The following is a 19,097-nucleotide window of genomic DNA, read 5'->3' as shown; positions in this document are numbered from 1 at the left end:
AGATGGCTAGATAGCATCACCGATGCAATGAATATGAACTTAAGCACACTCTGGGAGACAGCGCAGGACAGGTAGGCCTGGCATACTGTGGTCCATGGGGTCACGAAGAGTCGGACATGACTTAACGACTGAACAAGAACAGCCATGCAAACAGCCAGAGATTGCATAATTTATGTAACTTTCTTAGCTTATTGATGGATACTCAAAGATGGTACAAAGCAGTCTCCTGACTGCTACTTTACTCCGAGTGATGCTTTTTTGTATTAGTATATTTTGCATTTATACGTGGAAACTGACCTAATAGAAGGCATCAACAATGAGAAAAGATTGTGCAAACTTGTTATAAACCTTAGCTGATCATGTTGGGTTCTACTGGGGCAAACGGATGCCCCTCAAAGAACTAAATTTGTTTTCTTGAGATAAAGATAACTTTACAATGGCAGAATCTATCTACAATAATAAAACATCTCCCCCACCCCCATTTGCTACTTCTCCCTCAATGGGGCTTGCATAGGAGATTTTCCCAACAGACTGTGCCCGATTCATCAGATCTGTCTGCTGCCTTTAATGGCAGCCAAAGCCCAGTTCCTGAGATAGGTCTTCCTTGTCTCTGTTGCGTCTCCTACATGCATGCACATACCACTTTCCCCCAGCCCTTCTTGGCTCACCTGGGCTCCTGCTCCTCTTGCTCTGCTGCAATGGCTTCAACTGTGAGGTCATTGTGTTCTCATTCCAACAGCTCCTGGCCTTGTTGGCCTTTGAAATGGGGTGGTGTGTTAGCGGGAAGTGGGGGAATGGCAATGCTGAGGCTCAAGTCTCCATCATGGGCCTTTCTGGTGGGTGAGTGCCTGACATGTCTGTATTCCGAGAGCAGGCTGGCCAGACTGCTGCTTTCCAATCAAGTTTGACTTAGCCCCATAAGGCCTATAACTGCCGTTGCCCCAGTTGTCTTGGCCATGAGCTCTCGGCCTGTGCTCATCATTCAACAGGTCCTGTTAACATGAGATGTGCCAAACATAAAGCCCAGAGAGCCTCATGAGGCTGTTTTAGGGCTTCCCAATATGGGCCACTGATCTGATCCCTACTGCACTTCCCACATATTGCTGAACCATCTTTAGAGTAGTAGTACTACTCTTAGTAGTAGGGCAAAGGGGCCAACTTTCATATGATGCTGCAATTTGGAAGCTGAACTGACTTTTTTGTCCAAAATTATGGGTATGTCTCCTAGGTAATTTCTGAGTAGGAAATTTGCCCCTCCAGGTCCCTGTATTAACATTGCTGGCAACATTTCTGCTGTCTTTTGAGAGGAGATACTGGAGAATGGCTTCCCTGCCTGTCTCAGTTACAAGACTGCCAGCCAACATAGGCTCTCCATCTTTAGGGTCTGCTTGACAGTCAAAAATGCAAGAAGTGCAGCTCCCACCATCCTACCAGTCCTGTATCTCTGTATTAATAGAAGAGTTGTTCCTTTAATTTCTGCCTTGTATGGGGCTGGAAAGAACTAGGCATTTGAGGGGAAATTAACGAAAAATCCTTTTGATATTATTTCACCGTGAACAGTGATTCTATTATAGGGATATCCCCTGGTAAATTTTAGGTTTGATAATTAAATCAGTATATCATATATTTAACAAGGTTTCTTTGGCGGGGGTGGGGCGGGTCAGTGTCCTCAGAATATTCAGGAATGTTACATTTGTTTTCGACAATAGGTGGCCCTCTTCTACTTTACATGTAGGGAAACTTTCTGGTTATTCAGTAGGAGAAAGGAACCAATTTCAGCAGAACTGCAACCTATGTTATTGCAAGGGAACCTACAGGCATTACTTTTTTTAAAAGCTGGTATTCCTTTACCAATGTTACTAACCAAATGCCAACTTTTACAAAAGTAGATGACAGAGCAATCCTCTGCATATTTACTCAGAGTGGGAAGTTTCATGGGACTCACCCCCAGGAAAGTGTGTATAGGATTATAGCCTAAAAGTCAGAAAAAGGAGATCTAGTGCCCCACTTCTATCCTCTATTCCACAAAGCCATCAGCTATTGGGAAGATGTGTTCCAGAAGCCATAATTTTTGCTATGGTATTGGCGTTGGCAGTAAGTACCAATGCTTTTCAAAGGATCCATTGATCTGAGTGCAGTTGTTAATGGCCATCAGTTATTGTTAATACCCTGTTCACATGTTTCTTTTTCTGATTAATATTTTTGCTTCCTTGTGCTACTTTTCCTTCAGGGTTCCCAATCTTTCTGACACAGTCGATCCCAAGTGCTTTGTCCTCAGCCCCAGGCAGCCCCCTCACAGAGGATGAGTATAAAGTCTTTTTCTCTTCCCTGAGGCCCACATGGAAGGCGAGCCTCGTGTGTCAGATCCGACGTAGCAAGGGTTGCCACGATCTTAAAATAATACAGCTGGATCAGTATGAGAATCATGGCCAGATCCCAGAGGGTATGTGCAGGTCACTGGTGCTTCAGATTTCTTCCAGCACCTTGTTGTGGTGAGAGACTCTGGATGCACTTTGTTTTTGTTTCACTCACACACACACACACACACACACACACACGTGCGAAATTATATACGTCATATATCATTCCATATATACGCACACACGCACATATTAATTTCATAGCCTTTGTGTGAATGAACAAAGTCCCCAAATGTCTGTGTGGGTCCTTAGACAGCAGACTTCAACCTATTCAGACCCAGCGCCAACCTTTAACCCCAACTTTAAACATTGGATCCAGTCTTTCTTGGGTCATATTTACACTGCAGGCATACTGGATTTTACAGTAATTTATTTTCTCTAAGGAACCCTGGGAATTGTAGTTCTGCGGGGGTATGGTGAAGAGCTTGCTAACAAAGAAAGTTTAGCGCCTGTACCAAACTACAGTTCCCAGGCGTTCCCAGGGTGAATCAGTTACTGTGACAGCTCAGGTAGTACAGAACTGCTCTAAAAAATGTACCATAGACATTGTGCAAAGCCTGCATAGGAGACCTTCCTTCACAGTGGATTGTGCTCCTTTGTTCTTTGACTGCCAGCACCACAACTGTAACTATTTCCTGTATTTGTATCTATCTACAGCCCCAGCCCCATTGGGAATGTTAGTCTGCAATAATAAATTTTGCCATTTGTAATATGTTTGTGTCTGGAAATAAAATGTGTGATGAGAAAGTGCTATTATAGTACAATGTCAAAATCTTCCTTCTGGGTTTAAGGGAATTTGTTTTTGAACTTACATGTTTAAAAAATTTATTTAGTGGTGTATACCCCCAGGCCCCATAGAAGTTAGGGAACATAAATGGTTGGTTGCTCATTGCCATTGTCTCCTTGTTCAGTCCAAAAACTGGTGTACTGATCTGCCTCTATTCAATGTTCAATGGTATGTACTTTTGGATAGTAAGGGATGTTTTCTTTTACATCTTCTGCTTCCAGGTCCCATCTGTGCTGACCTTCCCGAAGTCCCACCTTTTGAGACCTTTTGTCTATTTGCACAGTTTCGATGCTTAAATCAAAAGTTCTACACTAAGGTGAGGAGAAGAGAATTACAATGGTGTCAGGCAGTGCTCAAATTATAGAGGCCAGAGGGGGCCCCTGCCCCATTAGCCTGCCTTTAGGACACCACAGGGGAATGGTTTGGCTAAAATTCAGGGGAGTCAAGGAGTGAGGCTTGTGGATTTAATTAAAGGTCACTCATAACCCCCCCCCCATCATTTGCACTCTGCAGGAGGGTCAATCCAAAGGCCCAGCCAGACAAAGGACAAGGTCTGGGCTAAGACCATCCAAACGAGAGAGCTGGAATAAGAATGCAGGCGGGGAGTGGGCAGGAAGGCAGGCAAGCAGAGATGCCTGGAGCAAACTAGGGTGTTTCCAGATGGGGCTTTTATTGTGCCATTGTGCTGCCTCATTCATGGAATTTTAAGGGCGTCTAGACATGCTGTCTTCCACTTGTCGTCGTCCCCCCTTTCCCATCGCTTCTTTGTTTTCCCATCACTTCTTCCGCCTTTTTTCTTTCTTAATGGATTCCTTAAATCTGTGAAGGGGGGAAAAAAAGATGGAATAGCTGCACAAAAGCCTTCTGACTGTCAGTACTAGGACCCCCCCATCTGGAAGCACCCCTAGAAAGCAATGCAAACCAGTGCAGAATCTGTTGCCTAGGCAAGGATCCAGTGGGCAGCCTGAGGGATGGCATGATGCTGAGACTTGAAAGATTATATGATCTGAAGAGGAACCCAGAATATGCATGCTGAGGCCCGAGAGGACAACCCTATCTTATTCCTCCATTTTTCAGCCCTGAGTGGCTTACCACAAGGGGCACCAGTGCACAAATCAGGAGACTCCTGCTTGATGTCCTGAACCGGCTGGCATATATTCAGGAGGCATGAGGATCAGGGTTGTTTCCATAGTTATGGGAGGTATATTTTCTTAGGGGTGGATTGTTATTGCAGAGTTTGTAGAGTGTGCATTACTAGCAGTAAGGGGAGAGCTGGATTTACAAACTTTGTTTTGGGATTATCAGATTAATCCGATGTTTTTTACAAGGAATATTGAGAGAGACATTCCAATTAAACAAAGTTTGCTCAGCCTTTTTGGAATGCATTACCTTGGAGTGGAGGGTTCATCTAACATCAGTCTTGCACAGTCAACTTAAAAAAAACACACACCAGCCACCAGCATCCAAGTAGTCCAGAAATGTATTTTCCATTTACAAAGCAAGAGTGCATATTCAGGATCTTATGCAGTTAAAGCACAACAAGATCTTGTTTAAGGATGTAAGATGTGACTTGCTGGATCAGACTAAGGTCTGACTAGTCCAGCATTCTTTGCAGGAGGCCCAGCAACGAGCAGACACTAGAAGCTCCGCTGGAATTGGCTAGCGGCCTCGCAGTGGGCCATGATCTACTCCTGTTGCAATGTATTAGGTCATCCTCCATTAGTAGCTGTTTCTGCTTGCGAATTATATTGACATTTTGAACGAATCACATGTAGAGAGGCAGGAATATGGGTTTCTTTTTCATTATAATCTTGTTTTTGTATATATTGCATCAATAGATGCTGTAAAATTAATAAGTTGCTAACTAAAATACACTTGCGGAGCATAACGTGTAAAAGCTCCTTATATGCCCACATGCAGTGGTTGAATGCCAGCGGCACCACTGCGAGGGCTGTGCAGTGCTGACGGAAAGGCACGCTGGGGACTGCACACATCGTGAGAAGCTTTTAGGTGCCACGTTCCCTCTCTGTAGCTGGCCATGTGACAGGACAGCTGCGATGACTACCTTTGCATGGGCACACTGTGGCTGGTCGCAAGCAGCACCCATGAGGCAGGTCCAGCCTCCAGGAGCTGATGTGGTTTGATATGTATCCTTGTCCTGTCTTCCTTAGGGAGTACTCAGCAGCTGATTTACTTAAAGCTGGCGACAGATTATCTCCTTCCACCCCAACCGATAATTTTTTAAATTGCAGCCATGTGAGAGGGTTCATTGCTCTTGGTGTGTATATTCACCCTCCTTATGCCATTAGTAAGCAGGTTTTGAAGATTTCATATTCTTTCAAAAACCTGCCACACTTTTTGCAAAGAGGTAATAGCGGGACAATCACGGTGTGATTAGCGCCATGGGAACTGATGCCACTTTCAAACTGCCCTTAAAAACAATAATCTTTCTCCATATTTCTCCAGCCTTACAGGGGGAGGGGGAAACTTTAATTTCCCCCTAAGCCAGACATGGCATTCAGAAGAATTAGGACTGGGCTTTACAATACAGCATAGCCAGTGTTGTGGGTAGTTGCAGAGGGAAGAAGGCCCTTGGGCTGGTTATGATCTGTGAAGAAGGGAAATTATCTCTTTAAAAAATTAAGGGGGTAGTCAGGGATCCTTGTTGGAGAGGATACCAGGTAATGGACTAGAGGTGATGAGTTGGAGACAGTCATATTTGTGGGAGAGGAGGAGGAGGAGGAGTGTGATTCTGCATGCAAGACAATTTAGTCACATTTCCTCAAGTTCTCCCATTTTCCACCCCCTGGACAGCGGATCCTGTGCCCTAATCAGCCCCTTGTTGAAGAGACTGATGTCCTCCCTTCACCTCCAAGTGAGAGGCATTCCACAGCCTCGACAGAGGTCTCCCCACCATCCCCTGACAACCGCCTCCGCTCCAACGTTGACGCCATTTTGAAATACTCCTTTGCAGTCTCGGGCGAGGAGCCTGTGCTCAGGAGCCACTTCCCAGCTCCACACCGGAACTGGGAAGCCCTCCTAACTCCTGAGCAGCCAGACCACTCAAATGCAAGGCATGTCACAACCAATGCTGAAACATCCGTCTTAGATGTCAGAAAGGTGAAAGCCACAGAGGGGCTCACAGACCAGCATCTCCACCAAAGCATTGACCGTCTCATTAGTATGGCATTCTCATTGGAGCACTCCCTGAATGCAGAGAACACACAAGCTACCAGAGACAGAAAACCAGATCTGAATGTCCAGGAAGCCCTCCCAGAGACCAGTTTCAAGGGCAGGTAAGGACAAAACCTGGCTTGGAGCCCAGCAAGATAGCTGAGACCATTACCCCGGACATATATACATGTGCACAGATAGTGAGCAAGTTCCTGACATACATAGGCAGTCTTGCTCCTGGGTCAGGAGCAGTGATGGAAGGAAGGCCAAATTATTATTGGCTCTCTAGAATTATCATTAGCTGAAAAAAGGCTATTTGCTGGGGAAGCAGCCCCATAGCACAGACAGGGGGACCTAGAGGGAGATGGCTGATGCCATCATTGTTGCGCACTCCCACTGGATCCTCCCTGTTGTTCCCTCTCATTATAGTCTTATTTACCCAAAAATAAAAATTAACAAATGCCAACACATAAGGCACAACCGAGACAAAGTTTTTTTTACGTGCCTTGATTTTATTGGGAGAGTTAAGCAGGCACTTAAGTGACTCTTCCTGAAAGCAGTGGGACATAATCATGCTTAATGTGGGCTGGATCATGCCCATTATTTATTGTGGTCCAAATAACACTTTGATACTAGAAAAACAGCTGCATTTAAAATGCTGGGTGCATGGAGGCTAGCATCTGTGCTTGCATGCACGGACGCACACTCAATTTCCTTATAGTCGCTGTTACCGCAGATACTCATTGCAAACTAGAACCATGAGGCAATACATTCTAGAGGAAAAGCACCACTGCCTCATTCCTAGGTGATGGCAGTCTAGTTTTCAGCAACTGGATACTGTTTTTGAGTGCCAGGGATCATCTGTCTTAGGGTGTAATAAGTATAGTTATGTGCTCCTCACTACCCTGAGTGGTGAGAAGTTCCGGGGCCAGTGCTACAGGAGGGCTTAGCTTTCTTTGGACAAGACTCTACTGGAGTCATATGGGGGATCTCTACACCAGCCTAAAATTCTGCATTTAAAATGGGGCTTTCTGCTTCCGTCTTAAATGCAGGATCACAACTGACTCCCTTGTTCACCCACTTCCTTCCCCCCCCTTACCCCCTGCTTCTCCCCATATCAGAGTATTCCATTATCTTTCATTGATCTCGCTCCTCTTCTTGCCGCTTTTACTCTTTTCACAGAGGAAACTGAGGCAGAACACAACGGGGTAATTTGATAGCTCATTATCTATGATCTATTTAAAAATGGAACATTTAGTGCAGGAGATGCCTTGAATGATTACAGCGTCAAGTAAAGAGCTCTCAAACTTCCGTGAAGGAGCAATCTCAATTGCAGGATAAAAGCCTGGTGTGAAGGAGCCCATGGTGTCTCTGTAATAGTTGACTTAAAAAACAACAATAGACAAGCAGAGCCTATTGGAAGCAAGCAGACTCCTAAAAACAGCCAGCAGATGCCCAGAAAGCAACTTGTGCTGCCCTCTCTCTCCCCCAGCTGCACCTCCAGTTTCAGCTAACTCCACTCACAAACTCTCAGCTTTCTCTCTCTCTCTCACTATTCAAATCCCAAACTGCTGTTTCTCAAGTCCAGACTAGACAAGAGACCATTACCATTACTGATTGCATGCCAGTCATGGGTCTCTCTGATTCAGAGTAAGACCTGGGGGCTGTGGGGAAGTAAGGGGCTTTAACCCTTTGCCCCCATATGATCCCACTCCTGATTGGGCTCCCAGACCTGCCATTTGAATTTTTAAAAAGTTTTCCTTGGTACAAATGGGGGCTTTCCCCCAGTGCAAATAGGCATCTAGATCGAGACTGCAGTGGGGTCGGGGGGGGAGGCAAATGATTAAAGCCCTCTCCCCCACCAGAGTCCCAAACTGGACCAGGGCTTGTGATATACTTTTAAAAAACCATTCACTCAGTAGTGAATGGCATCTCCTCAAGTTTGGCCCTTACTCAGAAAAACGGCCCAGCATTAGTCTGAATTCCCACCCAGTAGATAAATTGCCCACTCAGGGAACGAGCCATGATCACTGAGAACCATTGTTGTTGTTGTTCAGTCGTTCAGTCGTGTCCGACTCTTCGTGACCCCATGGACCATAGCACGCCAGGCCTTCCTGTCCTGCGCTCTCTCCCGGAGCGTGCTCAAGTTCATATTCATATTGGACACCTTCCGACCTGAGGGGCTCATCTTCCGGCGTCATATCTTTTAGCCTTGTGATACGTTCCATGGGGTTTTCTTGGCAAGAATCCTGGAGTGGGTTGCCATTTCCTTCTCCAGTGGACCACATTTTGTCAGAACTCTCTTCCATGACCTGTCCGTCTTGGGTGGCCCTGCACGGCATAGCTTATGGCTTCACTGAGTTACGCAACCCCTTCGCCACAACAAGGCGGTGATCCATGAAGGGGTGAGAACCATTAACATTCTTTAAACAAGAGCCTGACCACCTGCACTGATCAAGCCAGCCAAACCCACTTCAGGATTAATAAAAAGGGACTGTGCCCCCTGTACATGTGTGTCACCATGAGGTAATCACAAACCATGAGTTTTAGGAACTGCCTGTTCACCTGCAGGTTTTTGATCACTTTTCCTCCCATAAGCATTAATTCCTCCCTCCCATCCTCCTAGAGGGGCCCTTAAGGCCCTTAAACAACACTACAATATTATAAAAGCATTTTTTATTGTTTTTCCAGAGCGGTAGCCATGTTAATCTGTCACAGCAAAACAATAGTCTTGTGACACCTTTAAAACTAACAAATTTATTCTGGCATAAGCTTTTGTGGACATTGTCTACTTCAGATATATGAAGTGTTAACCTCACGTTGGCAGATTTATATACACATGCGGGGGGGGGAGTGGGGAGGGGAGATGCAAACTGTTGTCAGAGGGAACTGAAATGCAAAATGTACAGACAGTAGGAAGTCTGTGGGTAGTATCCTATGATACCCATGTGCCAGTAGCTCCCCAAGCATCCGGAAAGAGCAGAAGCGCTCATTTCTGGACCAAGGCAGGACAGCAGAGCTTGCAGGAGGGAGCTCCACTGACCTGCCCCAATCTGGAAACAAGTGTTTCTGCTTGTTTCCAGGGTTGCTGTCAGAAGTGCTAGTTCTTGTGCTAACAGCGAGTCCTGTTGGTTCAACAGAACCAGTGGAGGCCCAGAGCAGCAGTATAGGGATACTGCCCTCTTTGTCAAATTTTACATCACTTATTTAACTTCAATAACATCTAAAAACTTCTTCTCATTTTGCTAGTTTTCCAACCACACAATCATTTGGCTCCTTTTGCCGATCATGATTTCAATCTGTGGCACCCATTCACACATGCAAGTCTTCACCTGAGTTGTTGGAGAATGAGAAGCATACACAAATTTGCCGGTCCTTAGATGTGGTGATTTTATTTTTGTTATACAGACTTCTGTGCAGGCGTAGGGGTCTCTGGTTTGTATCTAATGGTGTCTTGCCTACCACTCTGGAACAAACACTACATGCACCCAAAATCTGCTGCAGGGGGTTGGGAAACCCTCCTGAGTAGATGTGGGGTTTACAGGGAGGAAGGGGAGGTCTCATTACATGAGCATCTGCCACTCACATGACATTGGAAGGAGACCTCTGTTTACAGGTCACTTTGAGGCACAAGCGTCTTTCTTTATGAGGGTTTTATATGGCTGAGGAAAAATATTTTGTGAAGTTCTGCATACCCATAAGGGATAGTTGTCCTGTGGATTTAAATAAGGACCACTCTGAGGCTCAAACAAGACATTCAATACATGTTTGCCAATAAAAACAGCAACTGTGTATCTAGTCATTCCTGGTCTTTCTGCATCACGCGTATGGGTTTGTGTCTGCACAGACCCCTTGTAGGGAACCTTGTATTGCTGAGAGGTTTTAGGTGGGAAAGCCCACTCCATCCTACTGTGCACGCTCAAGGGGTGTGACTCCCACCTTTCCTCTTAGTTTCTCTTAAAAAGCTGCAGCAGTAACATCTGACATCCAAATGTACACTCCGATCATCTCATGGCATGGTGTCTGATTTCCCCCTGACCCATGCAACCAAGTTACTTACCTCAAAGTTGTGTTTCTGATAGCTATTACTTCAGCCTGTTGAGTTAGCAAGTTAGGTGTCCTATCAGTCGATCTGCCCTACCTCTTCCTCCACAAGGAGAAGGCAGTCCTCTGGCCTGATGTGGCTTTTCCCCCCAAAAGACAATAGCTTCTTAATGCCCAGGCATCATTGCTGCTACTAAACTAGGGGAAGGAACAAGATCAAAATGGCCCTCCTTATCTGCTCTAACATTTTGCTTTTCTCCATCTTTCTCTTGTTGTATTAGCCTCTTAGCTCTTAACAAGGATGAAGCTCTGGTGATTCTCTGCTATGCAGTGCTGCAAGACGTTTGCATATCCTCAGCTGTTAGCAAGGCCTGGAAACAAATGGAGGCAAAAACCTTTGGCTACGGGGATTCAGTAAGTCCCAAATGCTGGATGCAAGTTTCATCTTCCACCAGCAGAGTCTAGCACTTGACAAACCTGGGAGATCTCCAACCCCACCCCAAATACCTGTGCCATTTTCTAGAGTATCTTCTAGAGTATCTTCTGATGAGAGAATGGGGGTAGTTAGATTGGGTGAACCCTACTTTGGGGTCCAATCCAGGTAAAAGGCATAATATGAACATAGGAATTGGCATATTGGGAAAGACCAATGCCCACCACATCCCCAACAGTGACTGGGTTCGGATGTCACGACAACCCACGATGGGTTAAATAAGCCACGATGGCTTATTTAACCCATTGTGGGTTATTGTATCCTCTGTTGGTGATTTTTTAACCCATGATGGCTTATTTGGCCAAAATCAACCATGTAGATAACCCACAGTCTGCAGTAGGGTTTATTTAAACCATCATGGGTTATCATGTTGTCTGGTGATCACCATGGGTTATTTCGGTTGCCTATGGAGCTCTGCAGCAAGAGTGATCAAAATCTCTGCCACTCTGCTCCTTGCCAGCTTTAGCACTTTAAAGTGACCAAGCCCACAGTGACAAGGGGTGGGTGGGAAATGCACAATTTCCATATTAGAACAAATTAAAGCAAGCAAGCCACCAGTGGCAATGTGAGGAAATGCACATTTCCACTTTTGCACAAAAGTGATATTGCAGTATACTGGCATTGGGAACAAATAAAAGCAAATTTGCCAGCAATGATAATGGGGGAAATGCGCATTTTCACTTTTGTATAAAAGCGCTATAGCACTTTATCAGTATTAGGATCCCATTAAAATGACTAAGCCCACAGTGATAAGGGGGGGAAATGAGCCATTTCCCTACTGGGAACCAGTAAAAGCAACTAAGGCAACAATGTCTATTTCGTGCACCCAGGATTATCACTCCTCTCAGAGTCAACATGCAGGGTTTTGATGGTGCATTGGATGCCTTCTGACTAGGGTAGGCTGTGTGTGACATTTTGACCCAATCCTGCAAATCCCTAAGGTTTTATAGCCAACACCACCCCTTTTTGGTGCACTTGGGATTTTCGCTCCTCTGGGGTAATTGCGGAGGGGTTTGATGTTGGATTGGGTGCCTCCTGATTAGGAGAGGCTGCGTGTGAAAGTTTTGTCCTGATCCTGCAAATCCCCAAAGGTTTTATAGCCACCACCCCCTTTTTGGTGAGTAGTCACGCAGGGGTTTTATGTTGGATTGGGTGCCTCCTGACTGCAAACGTCTAGTGCTGTAGAGGTGAAACAGTGCCACTGCTCAGGCGGAAGGACTGCATTGGGAGAGGGGGTGGGGGGTGAGTCAGATTACACACAGTAGCTTAATAAGCTACTCACTTATTAGCCCAGTTGTGTGGCGGGGCATCATGGACTATTTCAAAAATAAACTACCGTTCGTAGCTTATTAAGCCACCATGGCTTATCATGACGTCCGAACCCGGCCAGTATCTCAGGATAGTTGAGGTAGATTGTTCCAGAAATCTGAACTTTGTTCTATTCCTTCTTGTTACTCTGTCACTCTCTAGATATGTGATAACCTTGGTCGACGCCATGCAGATCTGTGCCCTGAATGTGCATTCTGCTCCCTGAAGATCGAGCAGTGCCAAGGGGCCTCTGACCTGAAACGCATTGACTGCGGTGATGGCACATTCACAAACTACATCAACCCTGGGATTTTGGCCCAGCACCAGGCCATGGAACCCATGGTAAGGCAAAGATTAGCTTGCCAGGATACTGGGGAAAGGCCCCTTGTGGATAATTTCTCCTGTGTCAAATCCTCCCTTTCCCTATTTTAATCAGCAGGTCTCCCCAGTCGTAGGAGAGTATTATGGGACAGAGACATATGGAGGCTTGCGGGCAGAGTACTGGTGTGGTCGCTTGGCTGCTCACGGCTGTGATGATTTTCGTGTTGCTCTCTGGTTGCAGTCAGAATATTCCTTCTTTCAAGGAGGAGATTTCCCAGACAAGGTAAGCATTAATGGAATAGCTGCCCCTTGTCTCATGTTTTTTTGTTCCTCATTTCCCCCCACTTATGTCCCTTATTTCATTCCTTCCAGATCTGTGACTCAACAAGAGTTCAACATCCTACTTACTGTGCGTTCAAGAGCAACCAGTGTCTGACATACAGCCGCAGTAGAAAGAAGGTGAGGACTAGGTCCTTTTCCCCAGAACCCTGCGTCTTCTCAGTGACACTTTCATAGGGAGGAGGCCATCTGCCTGACTTCAAAAAAAATGGAATTCAGTTGCCCTATTTTTCACCCTTTCGTGCTGGCCTCCTCTCAGATCACCTTCCTCTTCAGAAGTCAAACTGAGACAAGGAAGAAATGGCATCTTTTTAGATCCCAGAAAAATCTGGCAATGCCCACCCCCATGGAGAAGGTTCCACTATACATTTACTCAGAAATAAGTCCCAGTCAGTAAGGTCCTACTTCTCACTGCTACACTCTGTTGAAGTAGTAGCTTCCTCCTTGTCCTCTCTTTTAAAGTGATTAATTAGTTACTTTCTGTTCACTGCAGCATACCTGAATGGACTTTTAATCGGTTCTGGGAGTAATTATTTGTTTCCTCTGTGCAGTCAGAATAATAGCTCATGAATTTTTATTAATTTTATTCATTCAAGACCTATCCTGCTTTTATTCATTCAAGGCATATTTTTTCCAAGAAGGCTCATAAAGAGAGAGAACAAAACAACAATGAAACAACTATTAAAAATGACATGGTAACTAGCACATCAGCACAACACATCAGCCTTCAAGAAGAATAAAATCAATCATAACAAGCCTGACAGCATAAAAAGATCACTATTATGAGTACTATTGGAGCGGGGAGTGAACAGGAAGCAACTAATTTGCTGCTTTAACAGAAAAGGGCATGAATTCTGCTGCTAATTAAAGACACAGTACCTCTGAAACCTCAGCAGCACTTTGCTTGTCCACATAGTCCAGAATGGTGCTGTAACTGCATATTTAGAAAAATAATCGTCACAAATCAAGACTGACCAAAGACAGGAGGATACCACAGACAGCATTAGAATGCAACAGGTCGCAAATTACATTGTCTGAATTTGCCATAAAAAACAAGTGAGCAAATTATGCCTATTCCAGACTAAATAGCTAGTCTGCAAGCAACTGGAGCGTACATACATATGACTTTAGGTGCTAGCATGACAACTGCTTGCCTCTCTTCTGTTAGCTTAAGAAATCACAACCGGATTAGATTTGAGTATAAGGAATGTGTTAGTTCCAGTAGATTGTGTCCAAGGAAGTGAGTGTGTCACTATTTTGACTGCAACGTGGAATATGCTTCTTCAAGAATCAAAAGTGTCTGTTGTATATTATATGAGATCATGGGTGTCCACAGGAAGGGGCAAGGGGGAGGCAGTTGCCCACCCCCCATATGGGGCATAATCCCCAGATTCCCACTTTTCATTAAAAAAAGCAAGACTCTAGCCCTTGTAGAACTTAAGATATGAGGAAAAATGTGCAGCCACCATTCTGCCTATTTGTTTTGTGAGAAACTAGTCTGTCCTGCCTTTCACTGTTTTTAAGTCAGTGAATGAAGTAATAGCAAGTGTTAACACACCCACTATCAGAAGAAGTAACTTCTTGGTTAATTTTAAAGCCTTTTTGTAGTCTTCCCGGTTAAGAAGTAATTGCAATATCATCATCATCATCAAAATATCCAGGAGTTTAGTATTGCTGAGATTGGGCAACAGCATGTCTACCAAAAAACAAAAGGTAGCAGGAAAGGCAGGAGTTCATTATCTTTCTAACTCAGGTCTTATTCCCCCCCCCCGAATGTATAAACATTAAAAAAAATACCCTGACAGTGCGCGCAGTTAAAGTAGGACCTGGGAGGGGTAGACCTGTTAGGGAAATTTCTCAGGGGCCAGGCCTACATATCTTGGTAGTATGGTGCCCAGGTCTTGTCACTGCTCAGTGACCAGTTCTACCAGAAATGGTGGACCTGTTCTCTGATGCTATCAGGGCTTTTAAAAAATGTGCAGCCATGAAGGAAAATGTGCAGTTCCAGGAAAAATATGCAATTCCAAAAGAACTTTGCTTCAGTTCAAAATTCAAGCCATGCAAAACCTGTAGTGTAGCTGATGTAAAAAGTGGCTGGTAACAACGTGAAAGGTCAAATGAGTAGTCCAGGCTCCTCTACGACCTCAAACCCTGATCAAGCATACCCAGTTCTCCCCCCCAGTGCTAAAGACATTCCCCACAGGTTAAAGAATCATAGAATCATAGAATAGTAGGGTTGGAAGGGGCCTATAAGGCCATCAAGTCCAACCCCCTGCTCAAAGCAGGAATCCAAGTCACAGCATCCCTGACAGATGGCTGTCCAGCCTCGTCTTGAATGCCTCCAGTGTGGGAGAGCCCACCACCTCCCTAGTTAAATGGTTCCATTGTCGCATTGCTCTAACAGTCAGGAGGTTTTTCCTGATGTTCAGCCAGAATCTGGCTTCCTGTAACTTGAGCCCATTATTCCGTGTCCTGAACTCTGGGATGATCAAGAAGAGATCCTGGCCTTCCTCTTTGTGACAACCTTTCAAGTACTTGAAGAGTGCTATCGTATCTCCCCTCAGTCTTCTTTTCTCAAGGCTAAACATGCCCAGTTCTTTCAGTCTCTCTTCACAGGGCTTTGTTTCCAGTCCCCTGATCATCTTTGTTGCCCTCCTCTGAACCCTCTCCAGCTTGTCTGCATCCTTCTTAAAGTGTGGTGCCCAGAACTGGACACAGTACTCCAGATGAGGCCTAACCAGTGGAGGGGAACTATACTTCCTGGGATTTGGAAGCTATGCTTCTATTAATGCAGCCCAAAAGAGCATTTGCCTTTTTTGCAGCCACATCACATTGTTGGCTCATATTCAGCTTGTGATCGACAACAATTCCAATATCCTTCTCACTTGTAGTGTGGTTGAGCCACGTATCCCCCATCTTGTAAGTGTGCATTTGGTTTCTTTTTCCTAGGTGCAGAACTTGGCATTTATCCCTCTTAAATGTCATTCTGTTGTTTTCTGCCCAGCGCTCCAGTCTATCCAGATCACTTTGAATTTTGTTTCTGTCTTCCAAAGTATTAGCTATCCCACCCAATTTTGTGTCATCTGCACATCTGATCAGCGTTCCCTGCACCTCCTCCTCCAAGTCATTAATAAAAATGTTGAAGAGCACTGGGCCCAGGACTGAGCCCTGCGGTACCCCACTCGTTACCTCTCCCTTTCGACTGCTACCCTCTAGAACCACTTTTCCCAACCTAGTGCCCTCCAGATATTTTGGATTTCAACTTCCATCAGCCCCGGCCAGCATGGCCAGTGGTCCGGAATGCTGGGGTTGCAGTCCAAAGCATCTGGAGAGCACCAGGTTGGGGGAGGCTGTTCTAGAGTGTTCACCAGTGTTTCCAAGGTGAAGGAAATCATTCCAGGACAAGCAGGGCTGGTGCAGATTTCAATGGGCCATCACCATAGTGTTGTTAACGGGTGCTGTACCCTCCCACTACCAAGACCACCCCCCATATCCACCTCCCAAGCCACCTACCTGCTCATCCAAGCCCCCAAGCCAAGTCAGCCTGCCCGCCCAAACCCACTGCTCCCTTCCTGCCCAAAGCCAAAGTGGCCCACCCCCCCACCTCCTGGCCAACCAGCCAGCCCCGGCCCCCCTACCACCACCACTCTCCCTTTTTTTACCTGCTGCTGTTTGTCCAGCTGGCCCTGCTGGCAAAGGGAAGCATCACAGCAGCTAGCTGGACAAGACTGGAGGGCCCATGCTGCTCCATTTCAAAGTAAAGCTTTTATTAACCTTACATTTGAGTAGCAATAGTCTGAACTTCCTTTTGCCAGCAAGGCCAGTTGGATGAGGAGGAGGAGGCCTGCAATAGAAGGAAGAGGAGTTGCAGCAGCTGCAGCAAGGCTGGGCTCTGTTAAATCTCTGGGCTCTTTGCAGATGCCCATCCATGCTGACCCCTGATGCCAGGCTTGAGGACAAAACATGTGAAATTGTCAATGTTATGATATGAGCTGCAATGCCATAAAATATCTGAGATTACATTCTTAAGACAGCTGCACTGTGTTTGTGCATTTGGGTTTTTTTCTCTTGTTCCTAGGAGCATCTCTGCACCAGCCTAAAATTCCACATTTAAAACAGGGCTTTCTGCTTCTGTTTTAAATGCTGGATTACGACAGATTCCCTTTACATGCGCTTCCTCCCCACCCCTTCTCCCCTTATCTGAGTCTTCCATATGTTTCATTATACAGTCACTAGATGGCGCTGTGGTCTAGCTCCTCTTATTGCAGCTTTTCCTTTTTCATGAGGGAACTCAAGCAGAACTCAAATGCTGTAATTTGATAGCTCATTATCTCCGATCTTTAAAAAAAAAATGGAAGTCATTTAGTGTAGGAAATGCCCAGGAGGTTAACAATGTCATCTAAAGGACCCACAGACTTCTGGGAGTAACCAGTCTCAATAGCAGGATAAAAACTCCATGTGAAGAAGCCCTAGGTGTATGTTTTTTATCCCTCATGCCAAATAAAGTTTTGTTGGGAGTTCATGATGCTTCTTGAATATAACACTCCTCTCTTCCACTTGTAGCCCTCCTGTGTTTTCTCATTGCATCTTCTGCTTTTCTCCCTTAATGTGGAAAATATGTTAAGGGAGAAAAAAAGATAAATAGCTGTACACTTCCTTCTGACTGTTAGTGCTAGAACCTCTCCATCTGGAAGCATCCTTAACCTCTCTTTGTAATTCACTTCTAACCCATTATCATCTCTGTTCCCCACCTGCATTTCCCCCTGTCCTGTTTTTCAGGGTATCCAAATTCTACAGCCCCATCCCCACCTCCAAGGGAATTCTAAAGGATGCCGAGTTTCACTTGGCCAGTTTGGGGGCAGGGTGATTCTTCAGGAATGAAGAAGGCAGCTATAGCTTCCTGTTGTTCTAATTCTTGCACATTTTGTCCTCAGGTGTCACGGACTGGCTGCTTAAGAAATGAGACATACCAGGTGCTAAGCAGGGAGGAAGGGGAAGATGAAGTGCTGCTCTGGAGCCAGAAATTTTTGAGCTTTGGTGATGGATGAATGAATTAAAGATCACAAAGGAGTAGCTTTGACGAAGAGGATTGGGAGTGGGGAGGACAGAGAAACAACGGCCCAGTCAGTGTGACTCTCATCTTAAGGCTATTCTGTACTGCATGATCTCTGCTGTTTACATACTCAGAGCCTCTTCTGCACTTGGTGTTAAGGGTGATTTAACTGTGGATACTCCTGCTGTTAAATCTAATTCACAGGGTACAGTTAAAAGTGTATTTTTATGCAACAACTGTATTTACCAAATCCTATGGGCTGCCCTGAAACTCTGCAATTAGGAACATAATCCAGAAGAGAAAAGCAGTTGGTGAGGAATCCTACTTCCCTTTCCACTAATCCTTATCTCTCATCCCCAGGAGCAAATTCATACATGAACTTCTGCTATGTGATATGCTTTGTATTTTTATTCATAAAGAGCCTTTTCCATGCACAGTTAGCACGTGCTTTTGTCCAGCTCTGTGCAGTTGCTCTCACTGTTGCTTCTTCATATTTTGGTATACATTTCAGTGGCATCCTTTGCACACATCATCTTCTGTGTTAGCCCAGACGTTTTGTGTCCAGAGAATACGTTCCATGGCTACATTGGTTGGGATGCAGCACTGGTCAAATCTACATGCTTGAAATTTGGATGCCTGATACATCATCTTGCTTCTTTGTTCAAAATTGGATTTTGCTTCTAGTTTTCAACCATTTAGCAGGAACGATCCACACTTCTTTCACTTTTTAAAATGACAGTGAATGAAGGGGACTGCACCAGCTTGCCTTCGCTGTGTGTAGGTTCTCCCCAGTGGCAGATGGTGCCCACTGGGGCCAGTGGAGGACACTAGAAGATCATGCGTGGCGCTCGTCAGCTGCACGCTGGAGCAAAGGTACCTGTTTGTTGTGGGATCTCTCTGCCACAAGTGTGGGGGGGTCCAATGCCCCATTCGCTCTACACACAGAGCCGATGCAGGGCCAGTGAAGTAGAGCCAGCTCAACTCTGATGCATGTGCATGCACTGAAGCCTCCCCAGCCAAGACACAGGGTGGATGATCTCCCCAATTCCTCGGCTGGGGCAGCTTCACCCGCCCCATGCCTTCTCCCATTGGGGAGAATGCGGGGCAGGCAAAGCCAAGCCCGTTCAGTCCCCTTTGCTTTTTGTCCCATTGGGGAGG

The 19,097-nt window shown here is 45.5% G+C and overlaps 1 protein-coding gene and 1 pseudogene across 2 annotated transcripts in view; both read left to right on the top strand.

The window, feature by feature from the left end:
- On the top strand, positions 1-18,371 carry ACRBP (acrosin binding protein). Its single transcript, XM_084835162.1, has 9 exons — positions 1-840; positions 2,231-2,443; positions 3,429-3,523; positions 6,022-6,503; positions 10,707-10,839; positions 12,389-12,568; positions 12,666-12,830; positions 12,920-13,006; positions 17,821-18,371. The coding sequence occupies exons 1-9, from the start codon at positions 627-629 to the stop codon at positions 17,932-17,934; spliced, it is 1,683 nt and encodes a 560-aa protein (XP_084691288.1). The 5' UTR covers positions 1-626; the 3' UTR covers positions 17,935-18,371.
- LOC146352896 (protein CFDP2 pseudogene) overlaps positions 1-19,097 on the top strand; it is a 1,048,348-nt pseudogene that overhangs the window by 371,673 nt on the left and 657,578 nt on the right. The window lies entirely within an intron of this gene.

This window comes from Heloderma suspectum, chromosome 2 (genome assembly GCF_057233095.1).
Source record: "Heloderma suspectum isolate Gila_16-S chromosome 2, 16-S_ref, whole genome shotgun sequence".
Taxonomy (NCBI): domain Eukaryota; kingdom Metazoa; phylum Chordata; class Lepidosauria; order Squamata; family Helodermatidae; genus Heloderma; species Heloderma suspectum.
The sequence above is the reverse complement of the archived record's forward strand: the minus strand, read 5'-3'. Positions and strand labels throughout refer to the sequence as shown.